The sequence below is a fragment of the Microchirus variegatus genome (assembly GCF_963457635.1).
Source record: "Microchirus variegatus genome assembly, chromosome: 22".
Lineage (NCBI taxonomy): Eukaryota > Metazoa > Chordata > Actinopteri > Pleuronectiformes > Soleidae > Microchirus > Microchirus variegatus.
This window is the reverse complement of record NC_139823.1, coordinates 10,975,580-10,996,577: the sequence shown is the minus strand read 5'-3', so window position 1 is coordinate 10,996,577 and position 20,998 is coordinate 10,975,580. Positions and strand designations below refer to the sequence as shown.

The 20,998-nt window shown below is 40.7% G+C and overlaps 1 protein-coding gene across 1 annotated transcript; it reads left to right on the top strand.

The window, feature by feature from the left end:
• Positions 1–512: 512 nt before the first annotated feature.
• On the top strand, positions 513–19,927 carry LOC310943003 (alsin-like). Its single transcript, XM_083908478.1, has 40 exons — positions 513–656; positions 1,077–1,228; positions 1,562–1,786; positions 2,421–2,611; positions 2,758–2,790; positions 2,871–3,071; positions 3,205–3,329; positions 3,442–3,677; positions 3,882–3,969; positions 4,330–4,502; positions 4,987–5,155; positions 5,289–5,385; positions 5,513–5,590; positions 6,046–6,273; positions 6,754–6,925; positions 7,093–7,288; positions 7,862–7,927; positions 9,079–9,238; positions 9,446–9,577; positions 9,779–9,907; positions 10,383–10,406; positions 12,192–12,262; positions 12,819–12,885; positions 13,004–13,182; positions 14,181–14,246; positions 14,711–14,809; positions 15,113–15,277; positions 15,689–15,800; positions 16,494–16,571; positions 16,672–16,808; positions 16,975–17,130; positions 17,251–17,365; positions 17,494–17,651; positions 18,147–18,245; positions 18,346–18,525; positions 18,604–18,649; positions 18,755–18,816; positions 18,995–19,144; positions 19,238–19,334; positions 19,452–19,927. Exons 1-40 carry the CDS (start codon positions 637–639, stop codon positions 19,488–19,490), a joined length of 4,971 nt encoding a protein of 1,656 aa, XP_083764604.1. The 5' UTR covers positions 513–636; the 3' UTR covers positions 19,491–19,927.
• The last annotated feature ends 1,071 nt before the right edge of the window (positions 19,928–20,998 follow it).

Below are 20,998 nucleotides of genomic sequence, written 5' to 3'. Positions count from 1 at the left end.
TTAAATGACCTTGGGGGGTAATGAGTGACTAGTTTGGTCAGTAGGGAAGTCATGTGAACCTTTTTGTGAAGTATTATTATCAACAACAGCTTTGCCCTTGGTTTCCTTGTGCTCATGTGATGCACAGGTACAGGGAGCTATGGGTCATGTTTCAGTAACATTTAGTGTATTTGTACACTGTCAACTCGCCTGGAACAATTCACTTGAAAGTCACACTAAATGACTGAATCTTTATTCAAAATGCTTCTGTTAAAGTGACATGTTGATACTGAAAGGAATATGATACATTTTTGCAGTATATTGATTTTACAGTACATTTAATGGAAATGCAGGAGCTTCACTCTGATACTCCCCTGGAGAAGAATTAACTTAAATCAATATTTTATATTTCCTTGTTCATGCCAGATTTAATGTAAAGTCGAGCAATGAAGTGAGTGTTTACTTTTGTCTTGTCACAAATAGGTGTCATCATAACAAGCACCAGATGAACCACAAAGGCATCACCAACAGGACAGAGGATTCACTTGTTTCCTCCAAACAAGACATTTTCTTTGGATTTAACAGGAGATTAAGAGCATCGACAAGGATGCTTATTAAGACGGCTTCACAGTCCGAAGCAATGGAGAGTCGGAAGTAATGGACAACACAGACGAGAGGTACACACACTTGTTTACACTCCCGTCCCTGTCCTGTTATCCTGTTAAACATGTTGAATAAGATGCCAAGATTCCCACAAGATGTGGTATTAGTCATTTAACGTTGTCCTTGCTCAGCACCTGTGGTCTTGTCAGGGCCTGTAAATATAGAACATACACATACTGAGATGAAATGGAATTTAATCAAACTCATACTTGTGTCATTCAACCACAACTTCAGAGTGAAAGCGTGTTAATATTTCAATACCTCATGTGGTGAAGCGCTGTCTTGTTTTTAATATATCACTCTTTAAATATTGAACAGAAGCTTTTGACTTAAACATTTATATTGGACATCGGGTCACACTTGCAATGTATGATAGAAAAAAAATCAATTCAACTGCAGTGTGCTGTGGCTGAGATTTGTGTGTTTTATTTCAGCCCTGAGGCCCCTACACCTCCAGAGCGAGGACTTCTCCACATATGGCGGTCAGTGGGGCCCAGTGAGCAGCTCTGCCCAGAGAGAGTGCTGTTTCCCAGGCCTGTTCTGCAGGTCTCCCTGGGAGAACATCATGGGCTTCTGCTGTCACAGGGTGAGTGCACCCTTGTTGTGAAGTGTTGTTACTTCCATTATGTCAATGTAAATTAAAGAGTTTATTTATATTGTGTTTTGTTTCTAAATGAAATCAAAAAATCTTGAATGTTAGTATAGAATGGCCATCTGAAACAATGTGTTAAATATGAATTTTAAGTATTCTGTGAATATTATATCGTACATAAATGTTGTAATGGTTATATTATTATATCTTTATCAATAAAAGACATCTCATCATTTTATAAACTACTCTCAGCTACCAGTTGTTTTAACTGCATCAGATATGTCATTCAGAATTAGTCATTTCTACCCAGTTATTGTTGTCCACCAGGAGGTGAGGTGTACTCATTTGGAGAGCTGTTGTGGAGGGATGTGAGCGTCCCACTGTCTGCTCCGGTGCTCGAGGTTTCTCTGCTGGGGAAGAAGATTGTCCACGTGGCTGCTGGCGGCTTCCATTGCGGTGCATTAAGTGAGCAGGGCAATGTCTTCATGTGGGGAGAGAACACTGCGGGACAGTGTGGGCTTTCTGAGAGGGACACTGTCGCACAAGTCACAGGTTGGTCAACACCTCCTCGTCTAACTAACTTGTATTACTCAATGTTGTATCACACTTTTGTGGTGCCTTGTTGCTACAGAATGTGAAAGATGAAAGTAAGATAACTTGTTTTCACCTGATATTAGCATCCATCATTAGCAAATTACATGTGCAGGTATGCACCAGTCTGTGTCTTCATTAGGAGGTGGTTCTAGGTCACATTCTTGAGCATGCATGAACACAATCCATCCTCAGGAGGGATTAGACTCCGCCCCCCTCAACTGATGTTGACGGTTGTTTTGTTCTACAGTAATCAGCACCCATATGTTCAGTTATTTGCTGTCATCGCCACAACCTTATTAACACTGATTGACACATAATTTCTTTCTTACGGGTAAAGCTTATTTCAAGTTTAAGCACACAAGTCAGTGTTTATTTGACTAACGGGTGGAGACACCGTGACAGGACATTCGTTTAGGACACATTTCAATGCCAGGTACCCACATTTGTTAGATCACTGAGCATGCATGTTAATACCAGGTCTGAACCGGGCCTAAATACAAAAACACTGGTCTGGTGAGACTGCTGTGTGTTTTCACCCACAGGTTGCAGGTTGTTGAAATTAAGATAAATGATTTTATAATAATAATTGCAGTGTCAGAGCCATGCCCAGTCAGTGTGGTGGACACTGAGGTTGTTCCTCCTGCCGTGGTCCGGGTTGTGGATCTGGCCTGTGGACGGGAGCACACTCTGGCTCTGTCATCTCAGAATGAGCTGTGGGCCTGGGGCAGCGGCTGCCAGCTTGGCCTGGTCACAAACATTTTCCCCGTGTGGAGGCCACAGAAGGTACGATTGTGTGAAATGAGATGTCAGAATGAAAATAATCTTTTTTTTCACAATTTGATCAGCTAAGCACACAAGGTGCTAACTAATTGTTTTTACTGTTTAATGATGAACTGATGACGTGGTATTCTGTTCCATCTGTGGCCCAGGTGGAGCACTTGGCTGGCAGACATGTAATTCAGGTAGAGTCTCTTCCTCATATATTAATTGAAGTTTAAATGTCAAGTTTCTATAAACACCAGCTCTGTTTTAAATCCTGCAGGTGGCCTGTGGTGCCTACCACAGCTTAGCACTGGTTCGCAGTTTACCGACTCAGAATAGCAACACCCAGAACATCCCAGAGAAGAGGGAGCGGGCCCAGTTACCTCACTACTCGGTGACAGAGAAAGAGGAACTGGTTACAGTTGATGATGCACAGTATTGTCCACTGGGGGTGGAGCTGACTGAAGTCTTAACCAGCGAGGTAAATGTAATGTTAAAACCTGAAGTATCTTATTCATTTGGGTGTGTTTCTGGCTTTACTTACTCTGATCACTAAGGATGGATCATTAAGAGTTTCAGTTTTAGTTGATGCTCCTTCTGCTTTACACCCCTAGTCTCCTCCCAGAGGAAGAGGCCCCAGACGGATGCTCCAACCTTGTGGGAGGTCAGCTGGCAGCAGCCCTTGCTCTGGAGCTGGTTCATGTTCATTTTCTGAATACAGCACTTCTGGCACTAAACAGTACGGTATTATATCATTTATGGTTCTCACTGTTATCTCTTGATTTGACTTGTTAATTAAATATTTGCTTTTATTTTTGTTGTCTCTGCTACATTGATCTACACCACATAAGGAAGAATCTTCTAAATCGGTCCAATTGTGAGCCTGAGGAGCACGCTGACCATCTAACTCAGACAGACGGCGCTCCCAAGTCACACCCAATGCCATGCAGGAGGGCAAATAAGAACTCCGCTTTCCCAGACGACCTGGTGCTCCAGAATCTCCTCCAGAAGTTCTCTGGTCACTCATTAGAGATGCAACACACCTCTGTGCCAGGGGATACTGACTCACTGAGCAGTCAAACGTCAGGTTTGCTATCCTTCTTTTCTTTTATCCTTGTCTATTATTTTGTTCTGTCTTTATCTCTTTTTTATTTTATTTCTGATTCATTCTCAAAGGGTGTATTTGTTTGTCCATTGAAGTTTCTTTTCTAGTCATACTTCTGTTTCTCTTTGGTTTTTATGTTGATATGCATAATCTCGGTATTTCCTTCCCCGACCTCCTTCTCTCCAGATGACAGCTGTGTGTCCTCATCTCCCTCCGTGGACGTTCTCACTTCCAGTTACAAAGACGATTCGTCCGTTAAGAGTCAAAGCACCAAGTATGATCTTACTTACTGTTAAGCTCTTTGTTTGGTGAAAAATGTTGAGGAAAGTCATCCGATTTTTATAGTGATCATTTGTTGCAAGAAAATCCACAGCTAACAATAGAGGAGTTACACGCACATCACCATTTCCTCTGAAGTTGCAGGGCTGGCAGAATTTAAAGTTCAAAATGAGGTAGAGCTTGCAGAACATCTTAGTGGATCTTACTTTATTTCCACTTCCCCTCTGTGTAATCACTGTGTCCATACAAGGTCAAAAGACTGAGGGGATTTTACACACCCTCATATTTTTGTGCTTTATCTACATGCCATACTTTCACCTCCAGTGTATCATCAGCGTGATCATCTTTCTTACAGCAACAGTGGGCCGTACTCCTCCTCCCCTGTGCGTTTGGATGAAGTTTATCTTTGTCTCAAGGCAGAGAAGAAGGCACTGCAAGGACAGAAGAGCTCCAGTCTTACAAATATATGCCAGAAAGGGAAAAAGGCTGGAAACAGGAGACGCTCACTGCCTGGAACACCCACCCATGGTAGGAATGATGGGGTGTACACGACTTGACTTAAGATTAGGAAAATATGCGTTTATTTCTTTCAGAGTCAGATAAGAAGGTTGATACACTGAGCTTTGGAGAATGGAACCAGGAGGTTGTTAGTTCAGCTTTCACTGAGAAATATTTGAAGCATGTTGCTCCTCATAATACCATTCCTTGTTTTTACACTTTGTTGCAACATGCTAATTTGTAGGCAAATTAGTATGAGTATTTTTGGACACAGACACGCTAACTGTCTACTCCAGACTTTGTGCTTTATATTAGAGGTGTGTGTATTTGAGACATTTATTGAATATGTTTATTACCTCTCAGTACAAACTACATTTAAATGTTTAACTCCTTTAAGTTAAGTCTGAAGCTGCAACAACAAAGAAACAAACAGAGCCAGAAAGATGAGATGAATGTAAACACTCAGAATTTCAGCCTCATATTGGATTTTACCATCATGTGTTTTTCCCTTTAGGGTCCCCACTGCGACACCGGACTTGTACCTGCAGGTCATCTTCTGCTGGTCGGACCCAGGCTACAGCTCCAGAGGAGGCAGGAGATGGGTTGCCGTCGCTGGAGACAGAAGTGTGGACCTGGGGCCGTGGGTCGGAGGGGCAACTGGGCCACGGAGACCAGCTTGCTAGGTCTGAACTTAGTTAAATCCTGGCTTGTACAAATATGTAATAGATATTAAAAACAATGTTACTTTTACTTTGTGGTAAAATACTAAAATAAAGTATGTCATATGTGTGTATGTGTGTGCATGTGTTTGAGCAGACTCCAGCCGCTTTGTATCAAGTCCTTGACTGGTGAGGAGGTGATCAAAGTTGCTGCAGGGTCCCACCATTCACTAGCCCTCAGTGCTCAATGCAAGGTACCAAACATACACACACAGAGTTCCGCTTCTATCCTTAGGTGATTTACCAAAAGGTTTACAGTCAAATTGGTCTTCACAAACATAGTCGTGACATGCACACCATGACGGTCCTGTTGTGTTGCAGGTGTATTCTTGGGGCAGCAACATGTGCGGTCAGCTCGGCCATGTCAACAGCCCTGTCACCGTTCCTCAGCAGATGAAGGTATTGCAATATGTCATATGTGAACATATATAAGAAAAACAACTCTTTTTGATGTTATTCACATATCTATTGGATTTCAGAGGTCTCTAAGCCCTCAATTCTGCGTTTTGCACAATTTCGTGCCGTGTGATTCTTTCAAAGCCCCGCCCTGCGCTAACATGACAAACATGTACACCCTAGACATTCCCTCACAATCATTCTCTTCCACAGACACAAAATTCCTTATCTGTTAACATGACAGATATAGACCACAATGATGGTGAGAAGCCACAAGAGCAGGCTGCCTCCCTCGCTGCCATCTCATAAGGACTTTAACGTGTCTCATATTTACTTACATTGCTGATCAATCATTCATAAAATGAGTGGAAATCAATATTCCCAACAACATACAAAGGTAAATGCAAGCCAGTTCATTGTGTGTTATGTTTTGTTTTGTTCCCGATGGGCCACCATAGCAATCTGAGGGTCTCCGGGTTTGGGACATATCAGCCGGTCAGAGTCACTCGCTCCTGTTGGCTGACGGAGACTGCGTCCAGCCGATCTTGTTGTACTGTGGCCAGCATCAAGAGCTCATGTCAGCGCAGAGGAAGAGGTCACAACAGAGTCAAAAGTCACACCAGAAGTCACCTAACAGGGCGGAGAGTTATACAATCAGACCCATTCTGCTGCCTTTGTGCATCGAGGTTTGTGGTTTATTTTATAGAGATAATTATATAGCATGGTCCAGTTTATAGCAGCATTTAATAGCCTTGGCTATTTTCAGTGGCTGCCTTACAAAACTTAATACAAATACACAAAACTCAGCAGGCAAGTTTACAGTTAAAGGACTGAAAGTGAGGGAGGTGATGAGTTCACTGTGGTGAAGTTTATTAGCACAAGTATGTGCTTATAAAATCTTAAAAATCTATTAAATGAAGGGACTCAACACGCAAAATCCTGGAAACATGAGGAAAAAAATAAGAGACACAGATCACATCACAAAAAATAAATATTTGAATTTGTGGCAGCAGTGCCAGAAATGATCGTCATACTAATGTAATTGCCTTTTTTTCATGAGCAGATTGATTTTCAGTCCGCATTTCTATTCCAAATCCTATCACACCAAAGCCTCACCTTACCCATCCTCTCTGTATGCCATGCTTCTTCTGTGTCTGTGGCTGTAGATGGGTTATATTAGCAGTGTGTGCTGTGGCGGGCAGAGCTGTGCGGTGCTGGCAGACCAGAACGTCATGGGCTTTGTCTCTGCTATCCACGAGCTGGCCTCCAGAGAGAGGCACTTCTACTGTTTGTTGAGCAACACCAGGAAGCTCCTCCTCACGCCGCTAAGTAACAAAGGTGACACAGTCTCTGCGCTCTCTTCTTTTTCCGATTTCTGACTCACTCATTGGTGATGGGGTATGAATGTGGGACTATGAAATGGTGTCCATTGTCTGTGAGCAAAATGCAATAAGTGATGAGTCTAATAATGCACGTGTGGTTCGTTTGTGTGCTTTCCTCCACAGAGGGCGCGTACTCGTCGTTCGGCGAGCCGTGCACTCATCTCTTCTTCTCGCTTTGTGAGAGTTTCATTCGCCTGAGCGTCCTGATCAGCCGACACTCCACGTCGCTCAGCTACTTCCTGCACGACGTGCAGACCTGTGATGTCACTTCCCTTCTACTGCTGACACACACGGATGACTTCACTGACATTTACAAAGCGTAAGAATGCAAAACATTCCTCAGACAAATTCAATTAGCTGTTGTCTTATAATAACTTTTTGGTGTCTTTTTTTGCCCCTGCTATTTTGTGACTGCTTAAAAGGTTTAAAATAATATATTTTTAGTCTCCTATTACTCATAAAAGGCATAACATGCAAAATTCTCTCTTATAATATTTTTATTATATTTAAACAGGAAGTATCCTGTGATAGACAGCTACAAAGGAAAATACGGTTGCTTTGAGTCCCTTTGAGTCCCTTTTTGTCATAACAGACACCACACTGTGTCTACACTGATGAGGCTTGGGTAATACAAACTCTAGAGGTGACTTTACAGAGCGAATCCAGTTAATGTTCACAGTTTGTGTTGACAGTACATAGTGTGGACAGAGGAAAGGAGAGAAGAAAAGCTATGGGAAAAATGTGTTCAACATAAAAGTAAATGCCTCTGATTCGAGCGATATTGGAGCAGGGGTACAAGTTGTTTTCACCAAGGTCAGTTTTTATTTGACATTGTTCTACTAAAATCTCTCTCTTTCTCTGTGTGTTTGCCCCCCCCCCCCTCTCTCTCTAGATACTGTTTTGCTCTGGGTAACTTTCAGGTGATGGGTGGATTCCAGTCACTGCAAAAACTCTCAGTGTGAGCTTCTTTATTGTTTTTTTTACATCCTGCTCACTGCAGAACCAGACTGTTCCTGTGCAAACACAAACCTAATGGTACAAAGAAACTATTCAGTGTCAACCAAGATCAATTTTATTCTGCCCGGTATGTGTAAAACTCTTGTGTACATAGGTACAAGGTTTTTAATATTTGGTTTAGCTTCCATTCACTGAAATTCACACTACTTTTCACTTTTAAAAGTTGCTTTCCTTATGCCTGTGTTATATACAGTTGCCAATTTAGGAGAAAGCGGAAAGGGAAATATCACATTTTTGGATACTTTAAAAGCAGGATAAGAAACTGAGTTAGCTAATTAAATTGATTTATTTACTATGAAGAAAACCAGCAGAGCCTGAAAACAAGCGGCTCTAAAAACAAGTAGCCTATGCTTCTGAGGAAAGTAAGTGTCAGACCTCTCAGGTCAAACACACAGCTCATGCTGCCGTCAGACCCACTGGCACCAGTCTCAGCTTTCCCCTTGCTGTTATGCTCACATTATAATTATGAGAGTGGAGACACATGGGGGGGGGGGGGAGCAACGGAGCGGACAGGGCAGACTCACAACCCACAACACACACAGCATGTAACACACACACAGCGTGGGGCAGGCTCTCTGCTTTTCACATACACCTCTAGACATGTAACAGCCTGATGGTCAAACTATTTTTCAAGCCCTGGAGACAGCAAAGGTCTTTTTAAAATGCTGCTGGTTCTGTTTTTGTGAAAAAGATTGCAGGGCTACGTTTTCAGTGTGCACTGACAAAAATGGAGACCTTCAGAAACAATGACTCATTTGCTTCCTAGTCAGCTTTTATTAGTCGTGACTTGACTGCCAGCAGTGAATAAAGCCCTTCATCTAATGCATACCATCACTAAAAGTTCCACTTTTTTTCCACTGCAAATCCTCTGTTACGTTTCACTCACCATTTATATTTTCTGTGATTAAGCAAATATTTACAACTAGACACTCTTCTTACTCTTCTTTCTGCCACACGTGCTAAGTAAAAAGCTTCTTTTTGACAAGGTCCTTTTAATTTAAAACAATTAAATATGAATTTAGCCATATCTGATGAAAATGAATTTGCTCAAGTCCTAAGAACATCCTGTTTTCCCTGTGCATTTCTGTCCAGTGAGGTTTTCAGTTCTCAGCAGAACGTTCTTGCCCAGCTGTGCCTTCCAGATCAGTCTGTCAGTGGTGAAGTTGATGTTGTTTCATTGCTGTACTGGCCTCTACAGCAGCTACACCAGTACAGTCGAATTCTGCTCAAACTAGCAGCCTGCTATGACGTGGTGAGGATGAAACTCTTCTACACTACAAGCCTCTTCTCCCTCTATCTCTCAAGCATTATTCGTCTTCTCCCTTTTACTTTCTTCTTTCTCTATCCTTCTGTATTTCCCATGATTGAGTAATTGTTGTTAGTATTGTCAGTTAAATGGCTGGACAATGTCCACGCCACCTCTCTTCTGTGTGCTCAAATATTTTTCCTCCCCTTCTAGTTAACTGAAGAGTATCAGACCCTCCATCAAGGCTTTAGTCAGTACGAATCCCTATCTTCATCCCTGCTGAGGAAGAAGAAAGAAGCTGAAACCACATTCCTCTTCTGGAAAAGCCACTCTGGAAAATATACTGTGAGCACAAGTTTGTAATTGCTCTTCTAGACTTAACTGTTTTGGTGTGAAATCCTTTTGAGACATTTCATTTCCCAAAAGACAGATGCTCTACTTTGAAGTGGTAAATCATTTTGTTTCCCAATTCAAGAATAGTAGTATTATTGTTTGTATTTCATAGTAAAAGCTTGATTTACCTCTCACTAACCTCTCTTTTTTCAGGAGGTCCTGCGTCTCCCGCAGCGGCGCGTAGTATGTGAAAGCAGCAACAGATCGCTGACCCTGCAGAATGCTGGACGCTTCTCCAACCATTGGTTCATACTGTTTAATGACGCACTGGTGCACACACAGGTACGTAGTCTGTCCAAAGGTATGCATACCAATGTTGGTCATTTTTCTCTATTTGCAGGTGGTGTAAAGCTTTGCAAACTGTTGCTGTTGTAAATACGATTAGTTAACGCAGTTAACAATTTACGCATTTTCCTTAATGAGTCGTTGTTTCCATCCTTCAAATCCATAGAAATCTCTGCTATAAATGTCAGAGTGAGGAAGAAAATATTTCCTACTACTAGTTAGCCAATCTCTTGTTTTTGTTTTTTTTCTTAATATTATGTATAATATTTGTCATTAATTGCAGCATATTCTGCTGCCAAAGCTCTCCCTGTAAAGCATAAACACACAGGGGAACCAAAATGAGACGATAATTCCCATGATCCTACCCTGGATCTGTGTGTTTGTCTCTGTCCTGGTGCTCCTCGACATCTGTGCACCGTAGTTTTTCAGTTGGAAGTCTGAACGTTGTACATTGTGTCTTTCATTCACTCAGGGGACCATTCCCTCTCAGAGCTTTGTAAGTATTTCTGACACAAGTTTATCCAAGTTCACCTCCCACCAACCACTTTAACCACACCTGAGCTTTTGTGCTGCAGCAGCATAGGTGGGCTGGCCTCTGTTCAGTGCTCACACATTCACAAGAGGTTTACATGATATTGCGATGTAAATAAATGAATATTAACACAGAACGTTATGTAGCATTAAAGTATGTAAAGGTTTGATAGTGTCACTTTGATGTGCTGAGGGCTGGAGCCACAAGTTTATTTGACATCCGTCTAAAACCAAAGTGATCTAATACATATGATATTTATTACTCTCTAATAAATCTTGCCTTTATGGAGGGTATAATATTCCGTTTGTGTTGAAACCTTGCACCCATATTATCTTGAGGTGTTCCTAAACTTTTTATAATATAGTTATCTTTAGCGTTGCAGATGTCCTGTGTTAAAAATCCATTTATTTGATGCATGTTACTGATGGCTGAGTCTCTCCAAACTGTCCTGTAGCGGCTGCCAAACGTGTGTGTGTGTGTGTATGTTTTGGTGTGAATGTGTTTGTAACATTAGTACTTGTCAGTTGTGAGTGAAAATAGATGCGATTGTGGTCATGATAGCTCATAGGCCATAAAGATGTTGGTTGGTGAAAGGATCCAATTTACTGGTGCGTTTTATGTCTCAGAAGCAATAAGTTAAAAAAAGATGACTTCACAGGCTCTGAATAGGAAGTCATTGCAGTCACTAATTAGTCCAGATGACACCAGTAATAGCATACTTACTGTTGCCCGTCCCATGTGTCTTTGTGTTCTCTTCAGTGTAAAACCCGCTTGCTGCTGAGCCCTAACTAAGGTTGAATAGTAGTAGCCTGCCTGTCTGTGTGGTGTGGGGTGGTTTGTTAACAAACAGCAAATAGTGGTGAAGCCCTTATTTTCTATCTCCTTCTTGTGGTTTTGGGTTCATGTCTGGTGTTGTGTATTGGTTTTGTGACACTTCTAGTTTATGTTGCCGTTGTCTCTAATTTCCTTCTCTATACTCTTTAAGTCAAACTGAACAATATGAAGACGTTCAGCATTATCAGCAAGTCGCATAGTTTTCTACACTCTTAGAAATAAAAGTGCTATGTAGAACCCTATAAGGTTCTTTGGCTTGTCCTCATAGGAGAACCCTTTTTTGGCTTCAGGTAGAACTTTTTATAAAGGTTCCACCTGGATCCCTTTATTCAGGAAAGGGGTTTTAAAGGGTTCTCTGGATCAAAATGGTTCTTACTGGAACCATTAGTGTTAACAAGAACTCTTGAAAAACCCTTTCTTCGGGAAAGGGTTATCAGAAGCAAATGGTTCCAGGTAGAACCTCAGCCCTTGTAGAAGGACCATTTTGGAACCCTTATTTCTAAGAGTGTACCTTCATGGCAGTTTTTCAGCTTATGCTATAGAGAAAAATTGCACATATTTAAATCTCATCTCTCCATACAGTCCAAACTGAATGTATGCAGTTTTCTTGGATCAATAAAATACCATAAAAGTTAGAATTTGATGTAGGAAACATCTGACAAGCTTTTAGTTTTTGTTTTAGAGTCAGAGAGCGGTGCACACTGACACCTCTTTCATTTCCTCACATGCAAATTTTCTCACGTACATTTAAGTAAAACTGAGAGCGCATTTACGTAGTTTTTTGCCACTTCCCTTGTTTAAAAAGTGAAGAACAGATGCACACTTGGCGTATTTTGGTTTTGCAAACTCAGTGGTTTGTAAAAAGATTAACCAGACTATATTCTGTCTCTTCCTCCTCTCTCTCCTGCTCTCTAGTTCTCCACTCATCACGTCTATCCTCTAACCTGTCTGTGGGTGAAACCAGTGACTGACGACAGCAGTGGACTGTGAGTGTGTTCTTGAAAATCCGATTCATGAAACGTATGATGAACGTTGAATTACATTTTCCATAAACTTACATAATATCTAAGTAGGGGGAACCACTTGTGCCAGTGGTGGAAGTGAAATTAATTATTAAGCCAAATCTCTTCTCTTTTTTCACTTTCTATTCAGGTTTTTTTGCTTGATAAACCAGGGTAACATGGTTTAGATGAGTTTGTAGGCTCGTCAGCACTGATGGTCATGGAGCATTTTCCCGAAAGTCAAAGATTTAAAGCATTGAATGAGTGAAGAAATTAAACAGCTTGAATCAAATTGTCAAAACTAGGAATGGAACAGTACATAATTATATCATGCATTGTTATAAAAAGCACTCACAACAATTATTATTAGCATTGTTTACTGTTTACTGTAAGCGTAACTTATTTATTTGATTATTTGATTGGATTTATTGAGATAAACTTTACTTTTTTCCCACACTTTCTTCTAGTATTTAGTATGTTGATGTATATGTTGAACACAACTGATAAAATGACATACTGTCCTTCTCTTGTGTGTCTTCAGCCATGCCATAAAAATTATATGTCCAGAGGAGAGTTTCACCCTGGCTGCCTCAACACCACAGGAAAAGGTAAAGTTGTGTTTATGTGTCTGTACTTTTTAAGATGTACTTATGGTGACTTGGTTTTCAATATCTCAATGGAAAGTGTTGATTAAAGCAAATGAGGATAATTTCTGTCTGTCTGTAGAATAAGTGGCTTAGATCACTTAACCAGGCATTGGATCAGGTGCTGGGTGGTGGAGCGCAGGGATCGTCGCCAGGAGTGATGGGGATGTCTCGCACAGCTTCCTACACATTCACTGGAGAGGGAAGGTATAAAGATGCCCATTACACTGGGGCCTGGCTGGCAGGACGGATTCATGGCAGGTTAGTATCTGTGGAGTTTGTCTCCAATGCAATATTGTGTATATGTAGGTTGATTTTGTCTTCTGGTTGCTAAAGAACTCCCGTTATGACGCCTGGATGACCAGTATCATGACAGTTCATCTGGAAATTGGAAACTGGAAATTCACAGATGTGACCTACGACCTTGTAGGACGATACCAGCTGTCAATCACACTGGTGTCCACTCATTCTGTATATGATGGGCTTTACTGTCTGTATTCCTCTTAAGATAATTTGCAAAATTAACAAGAGGATGATGATTAAAAACAGCAATAGAAACCATTAACTCTCCTGTTTACTGGCATTGTAAATAGAAATAGAGAAATAGGCTCAGTTTCCCATCGACTTCCTTCAAATGTAGTTCTTTTTGCAATCAGAAGAGTCTCCCCCTGGTGGTTACTTCCGTCCTTCTTTCCGGGCATCACTTTTTAACCCAGAAGACTACATACCACTATTTGGAAATGTGTGGTGGTGGTGGCTTGCAAGTGATGAGCTTAAAAATGTAATGTTGATTTAGTCTGAATTTTCTCCTCGGGAGAGTGCATCAGTAGCGTTCCCTGCCATTGTATTTCTTTGTGTGTGCGTCATTTGCGCACACATGCATAGTTTAGGTGTGTAATAATTATGTTTGCTTACGGGTGTGTCTTAAATGTTCATTGTGTAAGCATTGCTTTTTTGGCAACCCATTTGAATGCCAACGCATTTTACACATCACCACACAACAATAACTTGTGTTTAAGTCGGCGGAAACATACAGTGGTTAGACAGCTTCGGCATAAAGGACCGGGCCTTAAGTTCAGCCCTCAGTTAACCTCAAACCAGTCGAGATTGTGCTTATGAATGACTCATCAGCAGAGGATAAATTTAGTTTTCGTACTCTGAACTCTTGACTCTTTCTGGTAGCAGCCAGCGAAACAAATGACCACAGAGTATTAAAAAAAATGGCTGTGCAAAATGAATATGTGTGATTGTTTTTGCAGAGGAACCATGAAGTGGCCAGATGGACGAACGTACACAGGGAACTTTAAAAACGGACTGGAGAACGGGTTAGTACTTGACAGATTTTTGATCATAAGACAAAATATTTTGGTTACACATTCACCATTAACTACTAGGTGCTTACTAACATATAAGTTGCATACTAGCCCTTTATTAGTAATCATTAAGCACATATTAACACCTTATTTTACATAACCTTATTCTACCTCTATTACTACATGATTTAAGATTTTTCCTACATAAGGTGTTAATACAAGCTTAATATTTACTAATAAAGGGCTAGTATGCTACTTATATGCATGTTAGTAAGCACCTAGTTAATGGTGAATCTGTGTTCCCTAATCTAAAGAGTTACAAAGATTTTGTCATGTTGCAGAAAGAAGATAACATTGGGTTTGCTATATTTTCCCTCCATGTTATGTTTTAACATGTTGGTTATAGACTCACTGAAATTAGATGCATATTATTGTTGGGGTTAGGGTTAACCCCATTTTTGCTATTTATCTTCTAGCTATGGGGAGAGTGTAATGCCCAACAAAGCGCTGAATAAACCCGACAGCTACCAAGGACACTGGAGAGAAGGCAAGATCAATGGGTTCGGAAAGTACAAGTCAGTACACTGTTTTCTGTTGACTTTTTAGGAAGGTAGAGACCAAGCATACAAGCTGAACTCTGTCTTTAGATTTGTACCTACATCAAAGGGTTTAGGTTCTATAATTTCCTCATTCTATCAAGGTTAGGGTTAATGTGACTTTATTAAGGTCACCAAAATTGGGCTTTTATATGACTTTAAATCATTGGTCTGTGTTGGAGGAAGTGAGCCTCCCTCAATCTTGTGCATGTCTCTAAACATGACCATGACGAGTGTCATTGTCTGCGGAGCTGTCTTCATGCCTCTGTGCGTTCTGTTTAGATACGCCAGTGGTGAGGTGTATGAGGGCTGCTTCTTTGACGGACAGCGACACGGCTACGGCATGCTGAGCTCCGGCAAACAGGCCGGGACTTCCTCCAGCGTTTTCATTGGACAGTGGGTCCAGGACAAGAAGATGGGATATGGAGTCTACGATGACATCACCAGGTCTGATTATAGCCTTTGCAATAAACCCAAAGAGAAAACTTACTTAGCATTAAAATGTTTGAAATCGATATTTAATAACACATGTGATATCATCCCTAAACACGTGGTGTTTCACTTACCTAGGGTTAGGGTTTGTATAAATGTAATATCCTTTTTAAATTGGTTTCCACTATTTTAGAATAAGGCTTTTTTTGGTGTACTTAAGTTGAGGGAGGGGTTGTTTTATGGAGTTTTTAAATAATATGAGCATATCTGCCCGCCATAGCTGTCAGCAGATGAATAAATTGTTATTTTTGCTATTTCTGCTATTGCTTTTTTGTCAGTCCAGAAACCACCACCTTGCAAATGTGCAATTAATTAATTTAAATTTGTTTTGAATACAGTTTTTAACTCATATTTGTTTTTACCCAGAGGTGAGAAGTACATGGGACTATGGCTGGATGACCAGAGGCACGGCAGCGCTGTGGTTGCTACCCAGTATGGCATCTACTATGAAGGGAACTTCAAAGAGAACAAGATGAGTGTAAGTTCACTCAATTCTGTCATGGACTCACATAACTGGGCGTTCAAAGTAGAGATGTTAGTGTTTATTTGTTAATAATCTGTGACAGTACTACTAATTACACTGGTGTCCGCTCATATGTGCCTTGCTTTATCGTTTCCCTATAAATAGAAATGTAATTTATAAAATCAACATAACATGCTTTTGGAGAAGACCTGAAACTAGTGAATGAGACCATTAACTCACCAGGGAAAAAAGTTTTCTGACATTGTAACTCGAGTAAGAATTAGTGCCATTTTCACATACACATCCATTTGAAGGGAGTTCTTTTTGCAGTCAGCAGTCGCCCTCTGGTGGCTACTTGATAACTTCATAGACTTCTCTTTTCAAACTGAAGTCTACATCATTTTTATGTACTATATGGCATTTTTTGTATTCAGAGTGTGCTTTTTATTCTTTTTGTACTTTATATTTTTATTTATAATATAATAATAAGTTTTCCTACTTGCAGTGAGTGATTACTGGAGCCGCCTCTCACATTCCCTCCACAAAGTCACTTCTTATAGCTGTTCTCAAATGTGGCATGAAGTCTTGCATTTATGTTTTACCGAACGAATGAGGAATTATATACACATATGTAATGATGATTTGATTCATGGATACAATTATACTTAATACAAGTAAAAGTTTGATGTGGCATGTATTTTCTATCAGGGTCCAGGGCTTTTGATGTCCGATGATGACACGGCTTTCAATGGGGAGTTTTGTGATGACTGGACTATCAATGGGAAGGTATAAAGAAAGTCTCTCTCTGTTTATCTGTGTGCACTGGCTCTGTTTGTCTCTTTTTTCCTTCTCTGTATACACTTCTCCACCTCTTTGTCTTCTTCAGGGTGTTTTGTCCCTGGTCAACGGTGATTGTTTGGACGGCATGTTCAGTGGAGAGTGGAACACAGGGCTGAAAGTGGTTGGAACATATACCAAACCAGCTGTCGATGAACCTGAAAACAAAGAGAGAAGGGGCCTGTTGTAAGTTAATGTCATTTGACTTGTTTTAAAGCTGGAATTAATAGGGACACACAACAGCATAGTGGCTAGCACCATTGCCTTCAGCTCAGTTTTACAGCCAACATTGAAAATACGTATTGCATTTGTTTTGGTGCTTTAAACATATTCATACTATGTGTACATGCAGCAGGTTGGGTCAGCATGGGGTGGCTGCAGGCCAGAGGTGGGGCTGTGTGTTTACTGAATGCTGGTGTCGACTGGGCTGTGATGCAGCCGGCAGAGGAGACAGGACTTCAGCATGGGAGAACATCGCAGTTACCATAACAACTGCTCGACGACACCGGTAAATATATCAACAGACGTGGGAACAAATACACGTGCAATTGTTAAAATGTTTATTCCTTAAATGCGCCATTGCAAACAGAAGAAGTACACAATAGTCACTGTATGTGTGTTTGTGTAGCATAAACCTCAGCAGGTCTCAAAGCAAAGCTTTGGAGTGTTTAGAGTTCATTCCCCATCATGAAGACGCTGTCACCACTGCAAATTATGACAACATCCGACGATATCTCAACAAGGTACAGGGGAACTTTTTGTGTGTCTGTCTTTGCAGTCACTCATACATTTACTTTTCCTTCAAAAAAGAGTTAATCGTACCACAAATATTTGTAAGAATGTAATGTAACCTAACCCTAATGTTTTAAAGGCATGTGAGACACCTGTTCACCCTCTGGGTTGGCTGGTTGAGACGTTGGTGACCGTCTACAGGATGACGTACGTCGGCGTTGGATCCAACCGCAGGCTGCTCAGACAGGCTGTCCAGGAGGTCCAGGCCTACCTCATCCAATACTACAGCATTGTCCGGTAGATCTTTCTCCTGAGGTTTCTTCTGTTTGCATCTTGGACCTCCAAGAACGTTCCCTATACAATTTTTTTTTTCACTCTTTTATAAAAAAAAAAGATTTGAAATGTGCATTACATTATGCCATGGTTAGGGTCAGGGCCAGGCCTGTATGTGGTGCTGTAATGCTGCCACAGAAATACACCAAAAACAGATGTAGAGCATGTGCCGAAAGCATGCATGCTGTGTACAAACTTTTTTCTAAACTTTAAATAACGCTTTTCCTATATAAGAAATTCAGTATACATGGAAATATGCAATTTACACAGTGAAAGTCCCTGTAAAGTGATAATTATATCTCTTGTGTATCTCACCCCACAGGAAAAAGTGTTGACAATCACCATATTTTTGTGTAAATTATGTACGATTCAGCTGAATTATCTGCTCTGTCTTTAAGTTTACATACTCTCTGTAGGGCTCATCTGGAAAACAATTAAACAACATATCTTTGCTTGCAGGTTTTTGTATCCTGGGTTACCAGATGATGGTGGCGTCCTCCCAGACCCACCAAACTCTCCATCCAAAAGCAGACACAACTCTAACACAGAAGGACAATGGTGAGTGTTTGCGAGAGAGACAACCAAAATCCAATAAGACCAGAACTGACCTTCCTTCATCTTTCTTTCTCTCCTCTTCCGTTACCTTTCCTCTCTCTAGTGTTGTGGTGGTGAGCTGCTCCTCTCTGCTCCTCCCTCTGCTGCTCCCTCGACTTTACCCTCCTCTCTTCACCCTGTACTGCCTGCAGGAGGAGCAGAAGGAGACGCAATACTGGGAGCGCATTCTCCGACTCAACCAACAACCTGACCAGGCATTACTCAGCTTCCTTGGAGTGCAAAAGTTAGTTTGTATACACGTTACTCACACGTTTTTTTTTTTTTTTTTTGTCTGGTTCATCATTTTATTTTTCTCCTGTAGGAAGTTCTGGCCGGAGTGGATGTCTGTCCTGGGAGAGAAAAAGCAGGTAAGAGACCCCACTGTCCAGCCATTTCATTCAGCAGCTTTCAGTCCACAGGTTGCTGCTTTGCTCTAATGTCTTCTGTAACTATGTCCCTCTGTTCTATCTTAGATTGTGTCCAGCAGCAAAGATGCCTGCTTTGTTTCCGCAGTAGAGACACTCCAACAAATCAGGTACACCGGCTTGACTCGCCTCGCCTTATTCCAATACCAGTCTTTTTAAGAAACAACTGAAGACACTATTATTTAGACAAACTGTTTAGTTGTTTGAAGGCTTGGTTTGGTCACAAATGACTTACCCACATACATTATTATGCTCATTTCTTATCTGTATGTTGTCCTGCACTTGCAGCACTACCTTCACTCCATCAGACAAACTCATGGTCATCCAGAAAACATTTGAGGAGTTGACCCAGGACGTAAAACCAATGGTGAACGTTGGTTTCCTATGGTGCATGGACGACCTGCTCCCCCTCTCCCTCTATGTGGTTCTCAGAGCAAGGTGTGTTTACGCACATGCAAATTCACACACACGGGTGACACATAACTGGTGGTGCCTGAACAATGTTTTGTTTTAAACTGAGCTGCTCCACAGGATCAGGAACCTGGGAGCTGAGATTAGTCTGATTGAAGATCTGATGGATCCTAACATTCAGCACGGAGAGATGGGACACATGTTCACAACACTGAAGGTACATATAGTACATGATTCCTTAATCCAGAATAGGTTTATTCTCCAAATATGTACATTCAAATTCAACAATCTCTGTTGATTTCAGGTTGTAAAATTGTTCTTGTTTTTGCTGTAGGCCTGTTACATCCAGATCCAGCATGAGTCGACCACATAGGAGTGGGCAGTAGGACGTCCCACTGTCCAACAGGATGCGGAAAGGACTGCAACGGTGGTTGTGCTGAACTGACAGGAACTCCCTCTACAAACCAGTAAAATCACCATTATGTCACTGGAATGTTGTAGTTGTTACATCTTCACCACAGACAGGAAATTATGTCTGTTGATCCTGTCGATCCTTTTAGTTTGTTAGAGAGCTCTCGAGTTCTTCTCCTCCATCGAAGGCAGTTTTTAGACTTGTGGAAGAACTTGATGGAAGACTTAAAAGGTTGGAACAACACTGTTACTTTATTTAATAGTACTTAGGTAAGAGTAATTTATTTCACCAGCTCTCGTAGAGAACAGGCAAAGGGAACACATTTATGAACAAAGTGTGAAATCACAGGACATAATAATGTAAATATGCTTTAAATAATGTTTCTGGAGTAGCAATAGAGGTTTGACTGAACATTTACTCCAGTCAATTATTAACTGAGTAAAAAAAAACTTCTTTGCTAAAAAGTTTGCCTTGTTATGCTGTTTTTGGTGTGTTTTGTAAAATCTAAAGTATTTTCATACACCTCAGTTTGTTTTTTAGCACTTTGAGCACATGACAATGTGTTTTCATCACTTTCCACTGGCTTCAGAGCATCTAGAGGATAATTTCTTAGGTCATAAATCTTATTTCATAAGGGCAAACCAATAAAATAAACCTAACATATTTAATATAGGTATATTATGTGTGTTAGAGTTCAACTTTCTTTCTTTACAGAACAAAAAAAACTTTTTCTCAACATTCCCTCTCAGTCCCAAAATGTTGTACAGTTGACATTTATCTTTTTGGAGGCACTTTTTCGTACATAACAGACCTCTGGCCTACTGCACTACAGGTGTGCTCCTGCACACTCAAAACTTTTTGTCTCAGGCCTGGACTTTTTGTTATTTATAACGAATATACATAAATTAACTGAACAGGACAGTAATGGGAATATACTTAGTTTAATATAACTAAAGGAGCAATGTTCCTTCCTCTACTGGTAGGAATTGTTTTGTGTTTTGTCTATTCTAATAAGGAACAATTCTCAAGTTGCACTGACAGTTTCCATTTTAAACAACCTGAGAGTTTTTTTTAATTGCTGTATGTGTACAAAAAGTTTGTATGCGGTTGTATTCATCTATGCATGTTTTGTGTGCATCCAGGCATTTTTATAGAGATATTTTTGCATAGAACGTACAAAAGATATGATGTAGATTTAAGACATAAAATACAGTAGATCAAAGAAAATGTAGTTTTTCTACTCCACTAAAACGTTACCTTTCCTTTCCTCAAACCTTCTTATTCTTAGTGTACTATGTTTGCAGTGCAGTGCAGTGTGATGATGACCCAATGTCATAAAACAGCATCAGTTTGTGGATAAAACAAACTCACAGCACAGTGTAAACAGTACAATGTTACTGACTGTGGGTTGACTGAGGTTGTTGTTTTGATGTCGGGACTAAAACACGCTGTAAAATGCTCATGTTGAA

Bases quoted from the DNA above. Each gene is read 5' to 3' on its own strand.
- LOC310943003 (XM_083908478.1), top strand. From the start codon at position 637: ATGGACAACACAGACGAGAG. The intron at 3,072-3,204 runs GTAAATGTAATG...TTACACCCCTAG, and splicing joins CTGAAGTCTTAACCAGCGAG to TCTCCTCCCAGAGGAAGAGG. The intron at 10,407-12,191 runs GTAAGTATTTCT...CCTGCTCTCTAG, and splicing joins CCATTCCCTCTCAGAGCTTT to TTCTCCACTCATCACGTCTA.